This window comes from Aptenodytes patagonicus, chromosome 6 (assembly GCF_965638725.1).
Source record: "Aptenodytes patagonicus chromosome 6, bAptPat1.pri.cur, whole genome shotgun sequence".
Taxonomy (NCBI): domain Eukaryota; kingdom Metazoa; phylum Chordata; class Aves; order Sphenisciformes; family Spheniscidae; genus Aptenodytes; species Aptenodytes patagonicus.
In genome coordinates, this window is record NC_134954.1 from 19,273,305 (window position 1) to 19,292,482 (window position 19,178).

The 19,178-nt window shown below is 41.0% G+C and overlaps 1 protein-coding gene across 1 annotated transcript in view; it reads right to left on the reverse strand.

Moving 5' to 3' along the window:
* Positions 1–4,293: 4,293 nt before the first annotated feature.
* Positions 4,294–19,178, reverse strand: part of LOC143162610 (uncharacterized) — a 207,406-nt gene continuing 192,521 nt past the window's right edge. The window contains exons 30-37 of the mRNA XM_076343293.1: positions 18,257–18,385; positions 17,259–17,384; positions 16,265–16,393; positions 13,878–14,006; positions 13,565–13,693; positions 12,770–12,895; positions 10,193–10,321; positions 4,294–9,157 (exon numbers count right to left, since the gene is read on the reverse strand). Of these exons, the coding sequence (XP_076199408.1) occupies positions 9,078–9,157; positions 10,193–10,321; positions 12,770–12,895; positions 13,565–13,693; positions 13,878–14,006; positions 16,265–16,393; positions 17,259–17,384; positions 18,257–18,385 (977 nt within the window). The 3' untranslated portion in view covers positions 4,294–9,077. The remainder of the gene's footprint in view (positions 9,158–10,192; positions 10,322–12,769; positions 12,896–13,564; positions 13,694–13,877; positions 14,007–16,264; positions 16,394–17,258; positions 17,385–18,256; positions 18,386–19,178) is intronic.

The window sequence follows — 19,178 nt, forward strand, 5'->3', positions numbered from 1 at the left end:
AAGCCAGAGATTTTTTTCACCTCTAATGAAGGAGGTCAGCTTTGCGACTGAAAAAGGATAGATTGAAAATGAAGAATCACAAGGCTGGGCAAAAAAATGACGACAAATAAGAGTTTTATACTATGGTAAGGAGGCACTGGAGTAGGTTATTTTTCACTCACGGACCACCTTCTCTTCCCTAACGCTGGTTCCCGAATGATCCCAAATGTGTGCCCAACACACCCCATTAATCCCTCCCTGCTGAGTGCAAGCTTAGCTCCACTGAGCCCTCACCAGACCTGCAGATGCAGCTTTATCTTGGTCTCTGCAGATGCAGACAGGTCAGAGGTTTTCACAGGTATCATGTGTATTTAATGTTTGCCAAAATTTCTTGTGTCGGGGACTGGTGTAGCAATAACATACTTGGGAAAATAATTGTGAAACATTAACAAGTCCTTATTGTTAACAGGTGTTTCTGGCAGAGGTTCCTTCAGGGCAACTTGGACAACACACCACGGTTGAGTTGGTAATGGCATTTTTTCCCAGAGGGACCTTCAAAGTTTCTTGTGTGGTGCTTTGTATTCTGGCAGCAGAGTCAGGAAGAAACCCAGTTTTCAACATCCTCCTTCATGCCTACTCAAAATAAAACATTCATTTATTGGCTGTAATGTTTTTCACATCTCCCATGACTTGGCACATGCTTATCACGTGATAGCTTTAGCGCAAGGCACTGAAGCACCGTTTATGTACTCAAGATAACAGGCACTGTCAGTTCCTGAAGTGTTCAGGGGCTGTTTTCTGCTTGCACAAGCACTCACTGAGATATGCATTAAAAGGGATTTTTACTGCTGCGACGTTTAGGTGAAATCATTCTGTCCCAAACCCTTATAGACCTTTTTTGATTTTCCCAGAGAAAGCAGCCCTGGCTCTCTAGAGGACCCTGTGTGGTGGTGGGGGGGCTGCACCCCTGGGAGTAGCACTGTTCTGTTTTTTTTTCTTTTTTTTTTAAAAAAGCAAAAAAAAAAGCTAAGGCTTTTTTTTGGAGCTAGAAATCAGAAATAAGAGAAAATTCATTGCAAATTCATCATGATGCTATACTTAGTTTTTTAGGGTAAAAAAAACGGACTTAAAGGGCTGGTTGCACTGCCCCCATGTCACGCATCTCCGTCACCCCTCGTAGATAGCCCATTATCAAACCAGTGACATTGTACTACGAAATTAATCTGCAAAGCTTTCCAGGGGAAGGAAAACTCCAGGTACTACTCCACAGCGGAAGGATTTGCAACAAGAAACCAAACCAAAACAACCCCTGCCAACGCTCTTTTCAAAGATGTACAGATTTTCCAGGCGTTTGACTTCCACCTTAACTTTTAAAGTAACATATCTTGGCGAGAAGCTTTTTGCTACAATAGCTGCGCTGGCAAACTGTCTCCTTTCAACACATTCTTGAGTTTGTATTGTAAGTGGTTTTGCCACACTGGCAGCCAAAAATATCTATTTTCTGATCAAATTCACCAGCTCTTGTGAAAATTTTAACATGCTAAATGTGACTGTGAACAGTTCTAATAGTTCTTCAAAGTGTCTGTTCAAACCTCTTGCTTTTGAGAGGGTGGAGAAGGGCTCTGCAAAAGGCTCGAGCAGAGTGATGCCTTGGCCAAAGCAGTTTGTTGTGAGGCTGCTCCTGCAGCACTCCCATCCCTCGTTACCCAGGAATATGTCCCGTATTTCATGCGGCGCTATTATGCTTGCTATTGTGTACTTCATATATACCCTTAAGGTTAAAGTAATAATTAAGAGCAGCCTTCCCATGTGCCTAGGAGTGCAAGGCCAAGATCCACAAAGGCTACCACAACATAAATGTCAAATAGAAAAAGGAAAAAAAGCAAACCGACAGGCAGGAATTAGCCCCCCAGCCTCTGCTCGCACCAATCTTATTCTTTGCTGATGACATACAGCAAGGAATCCTACTGCGTATCTTACAGGACATATAAATCACTTAAAACTGGATTTTGGGTTGAAAAAAACCTCCAGCTATGAAACCCAGAGAATTTTCATTAAGTCACTTTGTAAGTAATTCATAGCACGCTGAGACTTACAAAATAACAAAGAAATGACAGGCCGTTTTCTTGCTAATGAGAACTGGAATAACAGGGCAGAATCAGTGGGAACATGGAGTATTTCCACCCCAAGTATGGCTCCACTTAACCAGGCGATGTGCGCTCGGTTAACTCCGGTGCTCCCACGCTGGAAAGCCCCCATGCCACCTTCAAAGCAGGGGACAGAGACAAGGCAACGCTTGAATTTCACAATAGGTTTCCTTCATGTTTCTGGATGAACTAAGAAGGACACGTAGGTAGAAAGGAAACACCGATGCAAAGTACAGAAACTTCTGCAAATTGGAAATCTGCAAATTTTGTATTACTTTTGGTAAAAGGTTTGTGCAAGCACTAAGGCCACCTGAGCAGAGATGGATCACAGTTGCTGCGGACAAACATGGTGGTCTCAGGGCAGGACCATCACCTTGCTACGTTTGTGCAGCCTTTGCTCAGATGGGCCATGGCCTACAACTGATGCTAGTAGGTTATACTTCAGTATATTAATTAATTAGCCAAGATTTGACCTCTGAGGAGCAGCAAGCCTAACTCTTTGATCTCTTACACCAAGAAATCAAATACCTTAAAATAATTAATTAGTTTAATTATCATTAGGCCCTTGGAGTCACTAGAGGGAGACATGAGCACATGCCTTAAGCCAAGATGCTACATCTGGACTGGAAAAAACACCCAGTAGATGATGGCATGAAGCATTTTAAACATTAACTATATATCTACACCACATGCAGCTTCTCAAGATGTTTTGCTGTCATCAGCTTGCTAAAAGATAAAGATTTATTGGGCTATTACTGAAAAGGAAGCTAGATACTGCCAAATGGCATGGACAGTTAGATGACTAGTTGCTGACATCTTTATTCATATATAAAACAACACAACTGAGTTGTATTTCTTTTAACTACCATGCTTCAAGAAATCAACAAAGCAGTGCCTTATCATACAGAACTTTTAAGTCATTTTCAAATCATTTATGGACTTTGGACAGGTTTTTTTACTGTGTGCATACAGAGTACTCTATTGACACGCTGTGAACTTCGTGCTGACTAAAATAAGTGACAAGCAGTGCTGGCTACAGATTGGTTTAACAGTGTCTGAAGATGCTGAGGGGACCATACCATGGAGCAATGCTTCCTAGATCATGGTCACAACATCACTTTTACTCCCATGCCATATATCTACTGCAGGCATACATGAACTTTTCAAGTGCTGCAAATGGCTTTTCTAAAGGTTTAAGACATAGACCAATGCCAACCCTGCACAGGTTGAGAATATTAACCCACCATGACCAGCTCTTAATGGCAATCATTGGGACTGAAAGGTTAGCGCAATAACGTCAACAATTTCTTTGAATAGTTTAAATATTGTTTCTAATAAAGAAATTATTAAGTTGCAATGATTATAGAGCTATCTTTATAACATGTTAAAAAGATGACAAACGAACTTATTCTACTCCTCGTTGAAAACTGTATGAAAAATGAAGTTAATCCCATATGACAAAGTCCTGCAGTACTACAGAGCTCAATTTAAAATGTTTGCTCTAAAATTTAAAAATAAGTCCAAGCCCATAGAGCTGTTCTCCCAGAAGTCAGCTAGCCATATCTGTCCACTTTTTCTCTGACAGCTTGATATACTGTCCCCCCTTTGTTACACATTTTGAATTCAATTTAGCACGCTACTTCCAATTAACCAGCACACACTTATTGCATTATTTGGCATTAAACAGGCACATGTGTTCCTTTAGCTCCTGCCAATGTGAGAAGACAATACCCCTAAGGTGAACGGGGCTATTTGTTCGGCGAGTATTAGGCTCTGGGAAGCGTCCAAGAAGGCTGATGGAAGCCCGCAGGTGTGTGGTTTCAAATGCCTTCAAAGTGCTTCATGCCCAAGTCTTCCAGAAATGTTACACTTCATAACCATCCTCTTCCAGCAAGATTTATGCTGTGTTTTGAATATTTCTAATACTCTGGAGTCTGAGTGCCAGAAACCTCTATTTATCAGGCTCAGTCACTGGACAAGTTGCTCTGGTCAGGGATCATATATAAACCCATTTATGTAAAGGCCATTATTTATTCTGTACAAACTACTAAAAGCAGGTGTGATTTCAATGTGTTTGCTCTGAATGTGAATTAGTTTAACAGAGTAAAGTTTCATCCACAACATAAGGCTACTGCTTTAAGACTATCAATAAGGAGAAAACAAGAACAAGTTTTAATGACATATTTATATAAAAAAATTAGCATCCTTTCACTATGATATGTGTACAACAAAGTACAGTACAGTTTTGAGATACATCCCACATATTCTTTGAAGGAGGGTTACAAATTCACAAAGAAATAATATTGCTATGCAAGTGCTTATTAAAAGTAATAAAAAGAACAGAATAAACCATTTATGCTCTAGAAGTCTGAGATTCGTTGTTTACCACTGGAAATTGCTTCACACAGTGTTAGAATTTAAAGCTTTGACCCCGCAAAAGAATTACCGGGCACAGTCACAGTTCACGCACGGAGCTGCTGCAGACAGCCACAGGTCAATGTGCAGGAAAAGTCCTTCAAGAACTGGGGACTGAGAAAGTTTCTGGCCTAACCATTAAAAAAGTAACACGGGGATGGGAGAATGGAGGTTTCTTGGTCCACCAGTTCTCTCAAGGACCCTTCCTAAGCTTTTCTTTGCTCTGATAAGAAGCTAAACTCTAACAGAAACATTGTTATTTGTCACTGTTAGATCAACAGTATGAAGACACGATGGCTCCAAAATATGTCTTTGGCTCTTCTGGGAAGGACATAAAGGTATAATTTCCATGTTTGTCCCGCTGGCAACTCCTGATACTATGATGGTTATTACTTACACAAACAGAAATCTGCAGCCAATCAAAATAATATGGTTGGCAAGAAATCTGGGCAAACTTTAATAGCTACGGTTCTTCAACATAAAAAGGATAAAAGTAGAATAATAATTTTTGGCAGGGGAAGCGGAGAATTTTAAAAATTCTGATTGTTTTCCTATGAGGATAGTGTTATAAATACTGAAGTCTAACTTAAAACATGTTGTTCTGTTTCATGAATTCACATTGAGTAAGATTCTGCCGGACCCACCAAGTTACACTCAACTCCTTTCCACTCTTCTCGAACTGAAGTTATCTGGAATACACAACAAGGTAAGAGAGTGGGATTTGGCACAGAAACTGCATGGTCGAAATAATTTAAATGCCTTTCTGAAAGGAGTTATCTGTGCATGCAAGTGTGTTACAGTGGAATACACAGAGCGCTCTTTTCAAGAAAGCATAATTAACTTCAGCCTTCTGGGAAATGGAGAGCCAAGAAAGGCATTTACCAAGTGGAAGATGGACATGAATTTAAATATAAAAACCATTTTCACTGAAGTTTCCGCTTTCATTTTCAACAAGCTCCAGTGCTATGTTTAGGACAGTATCAGCCTGACAGTTTTTCGCTGGAATCTGATGAAGCAAATAAGCAGAGTTATATTATTTTAGCAGTAAACAAACTCACTTGCCACAAAATGAATCTATGGAAAAGTTAATTTAGTAGCTTTTCCATTAAAAAGTACATGCTGCCTAATAAAGACTATTTTGTAGGCACAGAATTAGGTAAATTTGTTAATCTGCAGTAAGGAGCACCATCAAAACATATTAAAGACATCACAAGCAAGTAAACTTCCTTAATTAATAGCTAATGATGTAAAGTTTTGGCTCTTCTTCTAGAAAATTACATCCTGTAAACATTTTCCCTGCCTTGTGAAAAAAGTAAAAACCTTCACAAATAGAGAACCAAGAAAAGACATTCAAAACTACCCCATCAAAAGCAATCCTTTAATATTTTTGAAATATTTAATCTGGAGGTTTTTACCTTTATATGATGGTACTTTGTTTTGAAACAAAGTCATATTAAGTCCCAAATCAGAATGATCTGTTTAATGGCACTGAAGTGAACTTCTTTCCCCAAGGCAATAACATAAAGAAGCTAAGAAGGATTTTGAAGGAGGAATGAATAAATAAGACTACTGCATGTGAATGGTTTTGTAAGAATTAGCATTTTCTGATTTAAAAAAAAGTTTGCTGAAGTATTTCCCAGGCAGATCTACCTGGGCCTCTAATTCATTGGCACAGGCTCAGTATCAGTCACTTAAAACGTGTTTCATCATGTACCTAAAATTGTGACATTCTTTAAAAATACTTAATACAAAAATCTTTTATTTCCTTTATACTACATATTTACAATTCTATTATCAAGGTACTGTGGAAAATGTAAACAAGTATACACAGGTGTAAATAATATGGCTTAAGAAAGGTTTCCCTTTGATTAGCTGCTCTAATCACATATCAGTATACATAGGTAAGAAAAAACCCCAGTACATTTTATAAACTGCCATCAAACAGCAAAATGTAAGTTCTTGGGTTTTATTCATTAGCTGCTGAGTAACCATACCAGTTGTCGGGCATCTTTCCTAAACTGAAATGTCCGACTTACTGGAATGGGGCCAGTGGAGGGGCACCAAGATAATCGGGGCTGATACAGTTGGGTCTGAGGGAGCAGGGTCTGCTCAGTCTTCAGCAGAGAAGACAAAAGGGAGGTATTATTGCTGTCTTCAACTACCCCATGCAGACTGTAGCCAAGATGAAGCCAAACACTTCTCAGAGATGCACACTGAAAGGATGAGAAGCAGCGGACCAAAGTTGAAACTTAGGAAATTCTGATTAGAAACTAGGGGGGAAAAAAAAAATCATGAGCATGAGATTTTCACTAGGACAGGGGCTCAAAGAGGTTGTGGGATCTCCATCCTTGGAGATATTCAGAGCTCAACTGGATGAATCTCCGAGCAACCCCATTTAACTTTGAAGTTGACCAGGCTTTGAAGAGAAGCCTGAACCTCCGGAGGTCTCTTACAACTTAACTTACTCTACGATTCTACGAAAAATCTTGAATATAATGCAATGCTTGCATTACTATTGTAGTTCAACTCTGCAGTAAATACACAGTTAAGATCAAAATATGTCAATTGCTTAACTTGGGTCGTTCTTCTCCAGCAGTTGCTAAGATTATATCTAATTGTCTCACACGAGATTTACCTTATCAGTTCCAGTTCAGTGAAATTGCCCCAAATTCACATAACTGCAGGATCAGACCCAGGCCAGCACATCTCCAAAAGAACATTTAAAATGTCACAGCTGACAGTAAAGCCCTGCTGAGACCCACACACTTCTGACTAGTTTTGGGACAACAACAATTTTGTCACATTTACATCAAATAAACTTTCCAGAGACATTCATAGAGCTCTAAAGAAGAAATGACAAGGGATCAGCATCAGCCCCTGTGATTTTCTGGCTTAAAGCACAGTTAGTTAATTAATTTTGACACATTCACAAATAACTTTACTGTGTTTAGGATGACTTTCAATACCTATGAAGTGATGAATAACAACAAGACGACTTCCATGAAGCTTGAAAAATATCTACCAAACCTGTATTGCTTCCAATAGATCACAGTTTGAATTAAAGTCCCAGGTGAGCAAGTGTCATTTGGACAGTTAATGACTGCAGATGTGTTTAAGACCTGAGGTAAGCCATGGGGTAAAACTGTTACTTCACCTACCCATTATCCAACCGCAACAACAAACATCTTTAAAAATCACAAGTTAGCATCAATTATTGTCACTTGTCTCTTCTAAGACAAAAACCTTCTCTTGCAGAGTTGCAATTTGTAATGGTGTGTGAATGGTAGTGTGAACACAAGACCTGGAACTGCCTGTACTACCACGTCTACTGAGCCCACGGTCCTGATGCCCTTTAGTAAGTGCACTTTTGATATAGTCAGACTCAAGAGGTTACTACATAGATTTTGTAACTCCTAACCTAAAGAGAGGTATAAAGAGGCACTCAGAAATCTTTTAGTCTGGTTAACTCAGAATATTAAAATAGAGAACATTATTTCTTTATAATGACACAGTCCTATATTAAAGAACAACCTGTCTAAACAGACAAAATAGCACTAAAATGTCTCTGTTCTATTAAGTGACCAACAGCAGCTGTTGAATGGTATCAGGACTTTTTAAAGCTGACTTAATCAATCTATTGTGCAGTAAAAGCACATTATAATCCTTTATATAAAGAACACAGATTATCTTTAAACATCTATCCTTGCTTACTACCTGCTTCCTCCCTCCAAGATAAAACTCTTTTCTGTGTCAGAAGGTACTGTTTGATGAGAACTGCTGCACAGTTTGACTTGACAAACCACTGAGAAACTCAACTGACAAGATGGGAGAATGCAGAAAGCCAGAAAAGCCTGACAGACGACACCATGCTCTTTGGATGACGGATTCAGACATAAGCGAGATATAGATGGAGACCTTCCAATCAGTCAACTCACACTACAAATGTGGTACATATTCTTAAATTAATTAACAACTTATTGAGGACTGTGGTGGATTCTTCTTCAGTTGCAAGTTTAAAATTAGACTGAACGCTTTTCTAGAACACACAATATTATTCAAAGACGAATTAATTTGGTGAATCCCACTAGTTTCTGTGCAATGTGATTTTGCAGTGAATCCATATTGGCTTCATAATCCATGAAACGCTCATTAAACTTCACTCTGGTTGTCAAGTGGGTTTAGAAAGTGACTTACATGTGGTGTGGCTCGTTGCACGTTGATACGTTACATACTGCTTATCCTGATACTCTTTGGAGCTGGTCTTATTAAAAACATGTCCAAGCTTTCAAACAATGAATTATATTATGTATCAGAAAGAATGTCCAGAGCAGATTAATGGAGGGGTAAGAGGCTAGGAATAAATACATGAAACAGATTCAACTTTTTAAAAGGATCCAGCTACTAAATGGCCTCTGTAGTCTTCCATAAGAAGTGTGAATACTTCAGTACAATTCAAGCTGAATTGAATAGCTGTTTTCATATCCAAATTCAAATACCGTCTGTGCATATAAAACAGTTCATTTATTAGTCCAAATGTTACTGTTGTAGAGCTTTTGGAAAAATATTCCCTCTTTCTTGAGTTTGTTCTTCATAAAAAGGAAGCTTTGGAGGGCCGCCTAGAGAATTAAGTAGAAACATGGTTTCAGGTCTATATAACATAATACTGAAATATTATATAGATTATACAATTTACACTTAAATAATTCAATAAATGGTACTCTTCAAAAGAAGGTAGAGGACCAAGTTACACTGGCCTCCTCACAGAGGCAGAGAGCAGGTAAAACAATAAAACATCTCTCAAAAGGAAGGTTCCCAAAGTGTTTCCTAGACTAAATGCAGAATTGTATGGTATCACCATCAAGCCAGTTGTGATTAGACTACAAGCGGGAGGAAACTTTCACTCAGTACTATATCTCATTAAGAAGAGAAATTATCTAAATTAAAAAAACCCCAAAAACCCCAAACCCTTTTGTGATAGTGCGATGAGTGCTTTAGCACACTCACAAATCAATCCAAATCCATTTTCCAATGTTTTGTCTACTTATCTGGCTTATCACATCTCACCATGCTCTTCAAAACCTGACACCTCTGCAGAAAGCAAGCGAATGTAATGGCATGCACAGCAAGTAAACCTCCTTATTCATCTTACAGAGGCTGTGGATATCAACTATTTCAGGGCAAGATTTCATACTGGCAGGCATAGAAGAGTGTACCGCTCTCCGGCACAGCTGTGCTAGAGGCAGCCTCGGGAATCCTTGAACAGGCTGTGCAAGATCTCCACAGCCTGCTCTGAGAGAAAACTGCTGCACTGAGTCATTTCAGCTTGGCCAAGACCTCACAACCACCTGGAACAACTCCTGGCATTTGCAGTGTCCCCTGGCATTTGCAACATCAGGCTCCTGGACCCTTAGGAGGGCAGCACACACCAACACAACCCTTCCAAGCAAAGCTGCTGCCATTGTGAGTTCTAAGTTTTTCACTAGAGGTGGAAATGCAGAACGGCTTCTGCCTCACACAGCCTGACACAGAAACTGTGGTGGCTGCTGCTGAGCACCATGTTTGCGTGGTGGGTTGATACTCCTGTCCAACCAGCCCACTGACCACCACCATGGTCAACGTAAGAAAGTCTGCACATCTCCAGCTTGCATTACCTTCTTTGCAGGTTGGCCCCATCCACATGGCTGGGCATACACAGTTCCCGTTGTATGGATTGCACTGGGATTTGCTGGCACACTGGCATCGCAGGGAGCAGTCGGGGCCATACTGGTCTGACCTGCAATCTGGAGGTACAGAAGTGTTTGGAAGAGGGTGAACGCTCCCTAGTAGTATCCCCGTTCTCTGGGATCAGGAAGCTGCTTAGACACCTACATCTGTTAACATTAAAACATGACATTTTGGAAAGCCTTGCAGTCCTCAAGTTTTGTCTACCGCATGGTCCGCCCAAACTGTAGCCCAGCTGTCCTAAAGAAGTTCCCAGAATGGAAATCATTACTGGTGTAAAACCAGGGGTTGACAGCCCAACAGAAAAGATCTTGGGATTTGCTCAGGAAAGTTACTGTCAGCATCCTGGATCCACACTATCTCCTGCAGCTCTCCACTGCGCAGCTTGGCTGTCAGCGTGTGCCAGCAAAGAGCCTTCAAAGAATGTGAAATTGAAAATTAATCCACTTTATATATACTCTTATATCTTACTCCGATTCTACAATTCTGCTGCCTCCTGGCAAATTAATCTCACAAAACGTCTCACTCCCAAATACAAATACATTTCATACCTAGGCTGATAAATTCTCACTGTGATTTTTTTATGCAGTCAGAGTAAAGGCATGAAGGAAAAGTTAGCAGCAAGTCACAAGGCAGGGTGCTAAATACACTGTAAACAATAGCCCTCTCTCCCTCACCTCGCTAGAAAATACTGTAAATAATCAAAGCGCTCACTTTCTCACACAGGCACCATTAGGTAAATAAAAGCACTGCTGAGCCCTGCATCAGCTGCAGCCCCAACATGGGGGAGAACTCTCCCCGGCACTCAGAGCTTGGCCTTTTCAATTAGGAAATGTTATGAGAAAAGGTCTCCTCGAACACCTCTGGACCTGATTTTAATTTATGTAATACCACATTTTCATGTTAATAACAATGTGTATTTAAGACATCTGTTTGAAAGTCTGCAATGTTAATTTACTACAGAAAAAGAGCGCCCATAAAAGTCTGTTATATTCTCTCTCTTTTTTTTTTTTTTTAATTAACATTTTGCCTGTTTAATGGGTGCTTTACCAGAGTTCAAATTAAAATCAGGCCTTTTATCTTTATGGCTGCTGCACAGTCACAGCTGCTCACAGTTATATCACAGATGAACTGAGCCTAATTGAAAATAAAAATGCAAATAAAACCTACCCCATAACAGCTTTTCATGGATGGGGGCTACCCTAGCTGATTTAAGAAAAATAAAAATGACTCCTAGAGTTTGCAAGAAGCAAAACCTTAGTTCACATTTTTGGTGCTGAGCTTCCCCCTTGTGTTCTACTTCTGCCTAAAATTTCGCTGGAAAGGCCTCCAGATGCCCAGTGCCGTGCTGGCTGTGGGGGTGGCTGGTGTCTCCCGTCAGATCAGTCCCTGCATACCGGGTGGCTTCAATTTCTGACCACAGGACAGTGTGGAGAGGGAAGCAAATAATTTTTGATTTTTGTTTTGCAGGTTGCACTAGCATTTAAGCTCCCAGCAATTACTTTGCATTAATAACAGTCTGTTTAAAGCCGTTTCCTGCCCTATCCTAGAACAAAAAGAGAAATAATATTCCCCCACTGTGATTCTGGGGCTCAGGACTATTATGGTTTCTGGTGTGAACCTCCAGTATCAGCACATGGACGTTCACTCCTTTTATCTTGTTTGCCACAACGCTGGGATCACAAATCTCTTCTTACACTTGTTTAAACCCATGCAATTCCTTTTACTCCAGTGATTACCCTAAATTTCTTCTGGCCTAACTGCAGTCGGAGTCTGGCTCAAGAACCTGGCCTGCAATTGCTGCCTCTCAGTCCTGCAACCAGCTCATCAGGGTACAGCAGTGGGATTGGTTTTCCCTACAGGAGAATTTTCTCACCTATTTTTATACCCTTGTTACAAAATAATTCTGCTCTCATGGGCCAACCATTTCCCAAGCACACAGCCCAAGTGCCTGTGCTGCAAATGAGGGAATTTTATTTGGATTAAATGTTCCTGGACTACTGCTGAACCCCAGAGGGAGGCATAGCTGCTGCAGTTCCGCTATCTTCATCTGCAGGGATTCCACCCTGCTTCCTGGGGAAGCAGACCTGGAGCTGGATATACTTTTGCATTGGTCTGAAAAGCGTCACAAACATCCGTGTGACAAAAAACACGGCAATCGGATCCTTTTGTGCCCATTTGCACCCTCTGGAGTCTTCCCAACTATGTCTGTAAAACTGTGGGCTTCTTGGTATATTCTTCACCAGTGCACATTCTCCAAAACTCAAGGCAAATGACATTTTACAGCTGACCCATAAACAGTTTTCCTATCGGTGTGTCAATTTAAATATGGATTAAATCAAGAGGTACAGCCTGTTGATAAAGCTGTTGATAACCCGTAAGAGTAATTTGCTACAAACAATGTGTTCCTGAATACCGGCAAACGTCCTTTCACAGTTACACTTAGACCAACAGGTCATATTGGTTTAACTATACATAGTCCAGCCCTTAGAAAATATTACCCTTACCAATGTCACATTTGTCTCCAGTCTTCCCAGGTGGGCAAAGGCACTTCCCAGTCTCTGGATCACAAGGAGCTCCTCCACAGTTGCACCGGTGCCAGCACCTCTCTCCAAACCAGCCCCTGTCGCAGCCTGACAGCAAGAGCACTTTTTTAGATGCACATTTGAACAGCAAGACACATATTAGGCCAGAGTTTTTCCAGGATGTCTCAGAGGAAAGCTCATAAAGTCTCCACTGAAGCTAGTGTAAATGCCAAGTTTAATGAAGAATTGAACACAGCGGAATAGGAATAATATTTACGTGAACTCTCTTTATGTTGGGTTTGTCTAATCTAACCTATCAAAGGTATCTGTAAATCTGCCCCAGAAATATAACTAGCACTTACTTTCATTTTTAATTAGAACTATCTCTAGAAGACCATTCCATAACACTCAACAGGTCTGACATGCACCTATTTAATAATCTTATTTGGAGTATTAGAAGCAAATTTTAAATCAGTAAAAAGAACTTATATTTAATAAACGACATGTGGAACTCATTGCTGCAAGACATCATGGAGAGCAGGACTTTCATCGTATTAATTGGAACCAGATTAGTTAATTTATAAGGAAATGAGAACACCCAGCTACATAACAGGTAAACAATCCCAAATCTAGTGTTTCAGGATATTCATAAAGCTCAAAATATGGAAGAAGTTGGTCTCAACAAACAAACATTTGAGTAATGACATGGGGTTTTTTGAGTTTTATTTTGTTTTTTTGTTTGTTTGTTTTTCTTTTACATCAGAGGGGTACAAGTACCTTTCTCACAGTAGACACCTTGATAACCCAAAGGACAAATGCACTGTCCTGTCACTGCATCGCAGCTCGCTCCATTTTTACAGGCACATGCATGAAGACAGCTTAGCCCATAAAATCCAAGGGGACACCCTGAAAAATGAAAGTATCAAATGAGGAAGGTTTATGAAGAAAAACATTCAGCCCTTTAAAATCCTCTGTATTCTCAGCTACATTCCCTGGGAACTAACAAAAATTATGTTTACCATTAGAAGACCCACATCCCATTACTGTTGGAAAACAGAGCACCCGGGCTGCCCAGGGTGCCTCCACTTACTGTGCTCACAGGAGTGGCCGTAGTAACCCTCGGGGCATTGGCAGTAGCCCGTGAACCTGTCGCAGGTGCCGTTGTGCTGACACGAGCAGTCCAAGCTGCAGCCAGACCCGTACTTCCCTGGGAGACATTCTGCTGGCAGAACATGGACAGAAAAACAGACAAACAAACAAACAAATCACTGACCTCACCCAGAAAAGCTCTTATATGATTGTTTGTATAGCTGAGACATGATGCCCATACAATAACTTGCAGACCCGAGGAGCACGTTTGTTATGAAGACACAGCATTTCTGCACAACTATGATACATTTACGTATTTCAGTGAGAAATCTATTATATAGATGTTTAAACAGCAATTTCCTTGTACTTTTTATAGTCTCCCTTTTTTAATTTGTCTCTTTATGTAGTCAATGTTGAACCCGCACCATATGTTGTAAAGCCACGTAGTAAATGGTATAAATGGTATCTTCTTTTTTTTTTCCCCTGTATCTACAGCAATATTTTCTTTTAGGCACTTAGAAAGTGTGAAAGAAAACACATAGCTTTTCCTCCTCTGTGTTATCATTGGAGTTCACACTATTCCAATTCCTAATAAAACCAGGAGGATCTCTTTTTCACACATAGCAACAGACTTTCCATGTATAATGAGGTATCTGCTTTTACAGAACTAAACACGTCTCAAATTACTGAAAGCCAAGTCACACAAAAGTGACCATACCAATATAATTAACCTAGGCATCATTGCTGCATAAGTTAACTTCCCACTGCTGTGATAATTTGAATCTGGGCAGACCAACTTAAATAAGCATGGCCGTCCAAATAATCAGATTCATAACTCTGCAAATGTCAGACAAGATCTTTCAGGAACATCATATCTAATCACTGGAAAAAGGATGCCTGATTAGCTGTTTTTGATTTCCAGTCAAAACACACTCAAAACCACACTGCTGTGGAAATCAAGACTCAAAGTTCCAATAACTTGGCTATCTCTGTCAAAAGATAAACAGTGAAGCTCTTTCTAGTGATACAATACACAGTTCTTTATGTGCTGTGTGCATGTCTACCCCCGTGCTTGACACCAGAGATATTTTATCTAAGCACATCTGTAAGATACACCCACGATCCACCACTGCACATGGTGACACCTGCATGACCCTACTGAGGCTTTGCAACCCAAACGCAGCCTATGGGTGGTCTCAGAGATTTCAAGGAACAGACAAATAGAGATGAACGCAGGTGGCCTATGCAACATGAAGTTAGCCAGTTATCAGTAAACTGCACCTTTTTAGGGGGGGTTATTTTAGTGCCTGCCCACAGTGGTATTCACATTGTGAGTGGCTCCATGTAGTTAGCATCTTTCCTTTTCTCCCTGCTCCTTCTCTGCACACGTGTGCATGAAGCAGATCTCTGAGTCTTCTCAGATGCAAAGTAAAACAATTGCATTGAAGAATTCTGCTAGAAAGTGTCACTTCTATATGACACTTTTATAAAGGGACACTCCCCTATAAAGACCAGTTCTTGGTAAAGATACGTATGGAGTTTGAGGTGGATATTCTACAGATGTCAGGGACAGAAAGGCTGTAAATGAGGGCCCAGAAGTGTGTTGGGAAGATTGCACCGTGGTAGTTATGATGTAACAATGACATTTGTCTTGAATGTGATCTCAGAACTATTTATTTGACATCATACCAGTAAACTCATGGTTTCCTGAACATTTAAGTCCGTAACTATATGGGTATCTTTCATCTGGAGAGAGAAATGGGAACACAGAAATGCAGAATGACTTTTGGGAGATGGACAGAAAGACGTAGAAAAACTCCTCTGGGCTGGCAGGAGGGTTTCTGGAGTGAAAACTGATCTCAGTGTGCTTTATCTTGTGTAAGGGTGAGCTGTCATGGAGAAGAGTAAGGACGAAATAGCAAGACAATCTCAATTGCTTTGGACAGATGTTGTCAAAATTGTACTAGCAGGGAAGTCAATACATGGGAAGTTCAACTGCAGTCCAATGTCAAAGCGAAGAGAAAAACAAGAGAGAACATAACAAGAGAGGAGGGAGATGTGGGCTGCTCACCTCAGAGGAGAACACGAAAGAAGATACAAAACAACGTACCCATGAACAAAAGAACACAAAAGTTGGATGGGAGAAGACATAAGAGACCATGCAAAGGAATTTATGAGAATTACAGAGCAGGACTCACGAGGAAACTGTCTCTGAAAAAAAGACCTAAAGCTCTAACTAGGTGCAGTTCTGCGTGAGAGAACCTACAGAGACGAATGCAGCTGGGAGAGAGTTTACTTAAGCAAAACCTGTCCCCTTTTGTGGGTCTGTAGGCACTGCAAACCCCTGCTTGAACGTACATGTTCACTATCATCAAAGCAGAAAATTACCTTTCTCACACCATCTTCCTGTCCAGCCGAGCCCACAAGTGCAGTTGCCATCCACATGGTCACAGATACCACCATTCTGACAGGTACATGTCAGGTGGCAGTTGGGGCCATATCGTCCCTGGGGACACACTACAGAGAATTAACAAAGTTTGGAAAAAAAAAAAAATTAGCATCCCAAAAAAGGATGAAGGTGACAGGGAATAAATACTAACACATGCTTCCCACAGAGTATCCCAAGTGCCTGGTGTCTCCCAAGAGCTGTGGGACACTCTACTCCATGCTTATGAAACACTGGAACAGGTTGCCCAGAGAGGTGGTGGATGCCCCATCCCTAGAAACGTTCAAGGTCAGGTTGGACGGGGCTCTAAGCAAGCTGATCTAGTTGAAGATGTCTCTGCTCATTGCAGGGGGGTTGGAATAGATGACCTTTAAAGGTTCCTTCCAACCCAAACCATTCTATGATTCTTATTAGCAGTTTCATCCAAACACTCTCTGCCATATCTCATCGCTTGGCTTCACTCCACATTTGCTCCTCTTGCTCTCCTCCCTTTGTCCCATCTCTCAACTTCTCTTCAGCAAATCCTCTCCCTTCACTTCTTCAGTTCAAGTAATTTACTTCTGAATTTAGTCCCATCCATCCACAGCACCCTCACACTGCTCATGTTGTGTGGTACAAACTACCCTTTTTCCCATCTTTATGTTCTGTTTGGACTGCAGTCTCTGAAAACAATGACTTTAGCTTTGTGGAGAAACCAGTGAATGGTACCAAGTGTGGTGGAGCAAAGCAGTGAGGCGTGGGCAGGAGACGGGGATAGGATAAAGGCAGGGTGATGCAGCGGAGAGGGACAGGGGCCGAGTACAGCAAACTGAAATGTTATCAAGCAAAGGCATTGGGAAACACAGCCATAAACAATGTTTGTCGCTAAGTTTTATTTGCTGTTTTTTTTAAGTATGTGCCCAACTGACGAGATGACCTTGGGTCCCGCTTTGTTACCTTGCTGACAGCTGGGTCCCATTTGGCCGGGAGGACAGGTACACTTGCCAGTCTGTGGGTCACACTGACCTTTACCACATGCACAGAACAGGGTGCAGTCCTTCCCATATCGGTTTTCAGGGCAAGCTGAAGGAAACACAGTCTTTTGTTAAACACCCTGGGTATCCAATGCCAGTTTTCATTTTTAACATAGGCAGGATCCTATAGGTAGAGTTGGCTTCATTTTTATTCCAGCTAATGTGCTTCAAAGCAACAACTATGAAACTAAAACCCATTCAAATGACTGCTTCTTCCTCTGAAATTTTACTTGAGGTTATAAATATAATCCATGGTTTCACATGGAACATTTAGTAGGTTTCCAACCAAAAAGGTGAGTGTACAGCCGAAATATCTGCTGCTCATCCTTCCAGCTAAAGATGTCTTTCCTTCCTTAATATTGATGCTGTCCTATGCTGAAGAACAAAGCTATAGGCTACTAAACATTAAAGCATTACCTTTCTGTGAATAAACTGAAGAGAACTTCATAGAGATCTTAACTTTGGAAATAGCACAGGAATTCAGCCACACAATTTAGCTCAGAAATAGAAAAGTAAGAGTAGGGTTGCCATGGAGCCTTTACCAGTTTTGCCATGACAAAACTTGATCTTTTTCTCATTTATTGAAACTAATGGCACCATAGTGTGAAGCAAAATATGGAGATAATTTCTCAACCTAGAAATTTTGGACAGGAAGAAGGAACTTGAGCAATTCATGCTGAGCTGGCTCTAGAAATACATTTGGGCAAGCAGGTTGTAATCCTGGGATGAGTGTCCTTGCTTCTGTGCATGCAGAAGAGAGGGAAAATATTTTGCAAGAGATTTTTTACAAAGCTGGAATCCTGATTTACTATTCAAGGAGGAGGTAGCTGAGATCTGTCTGTTTTTCTACTGTCAAGCTCTTAATGCAGATTATTCTCTCTGCTGTTTTTTGAAAGAAGCAGAACGTGAATGTTGGCGTACTTTTACTACAGTCGGCTCCAATGAAACCAGGCGCGCAATCACAAGTTCCCGACGCAGGGTCGCAATGGCCTCCATTCATGCATTTACAGGGTTTTTGGCAGTTTGAACCATAAGTACCTTTTGGACACCCTGTTTTGAAAGAACAAAACAGCAATTAGGCTATGTTGCTACTGGGCCCATTGCATTTCATGTCATAAGCACTTTGTTGCTTTCAACCAAAATTAGATTTCCATTTTCTAACTCTATTCACTTCTAGAGGGCCAAGAGCAGGCATTGACAAACAGATGGTTGCCTCGGGCAATGCACTCCTTGGGGCAGCAAGGCAGCGCTGACTTGCAGTGTCAAACCCCTGGAGAGCCGGACCGACTGCTGCTGCTGAGCCTGCTCCTCCCATTCCTCATACGTGTCGGTAGCAAGAAAAGCAAGCCCAGTTCTTCAGAGGTTTTCTTCCTGGATTTCTATTCCAAATCAACCTGTCCCCCCTTTCCCACCCACGGCAGAGATGGAGAGATGGGGCCTTGATCCCTCTTCCTTTGGGCAGCAACAGCCTGGTTTGACTGTGAAGGTGAGAAGCCGTGAGCTATCTCTGCCCCTTTTAGCGGTTGTTTTAACTGACCAGTTACAGATAGTGGGGCAGGTCTCATCTTTTAAAAATGTTTAAGTTGAAGAAAGTTTGTTTCCTCTATAATCCACTCTTTCACGTCAAACTGGAGTTTGCATTGCTCTGACAAATCTAGTGGGCTGTGGATGGAAGACGTGACAGTATCATGAAATTTCAGGAGACACCTTCTCAGAAGATAGATACAGGAGAGAGACACTTTAAATGCAAAGCCAGAAAATTCCCTACGGAAAAAAAAAAGCAGCTGTATTTTGTAATAATCAGAAGAAACATTAGACCTGGATGGACTGTTGAGCCAGTGTT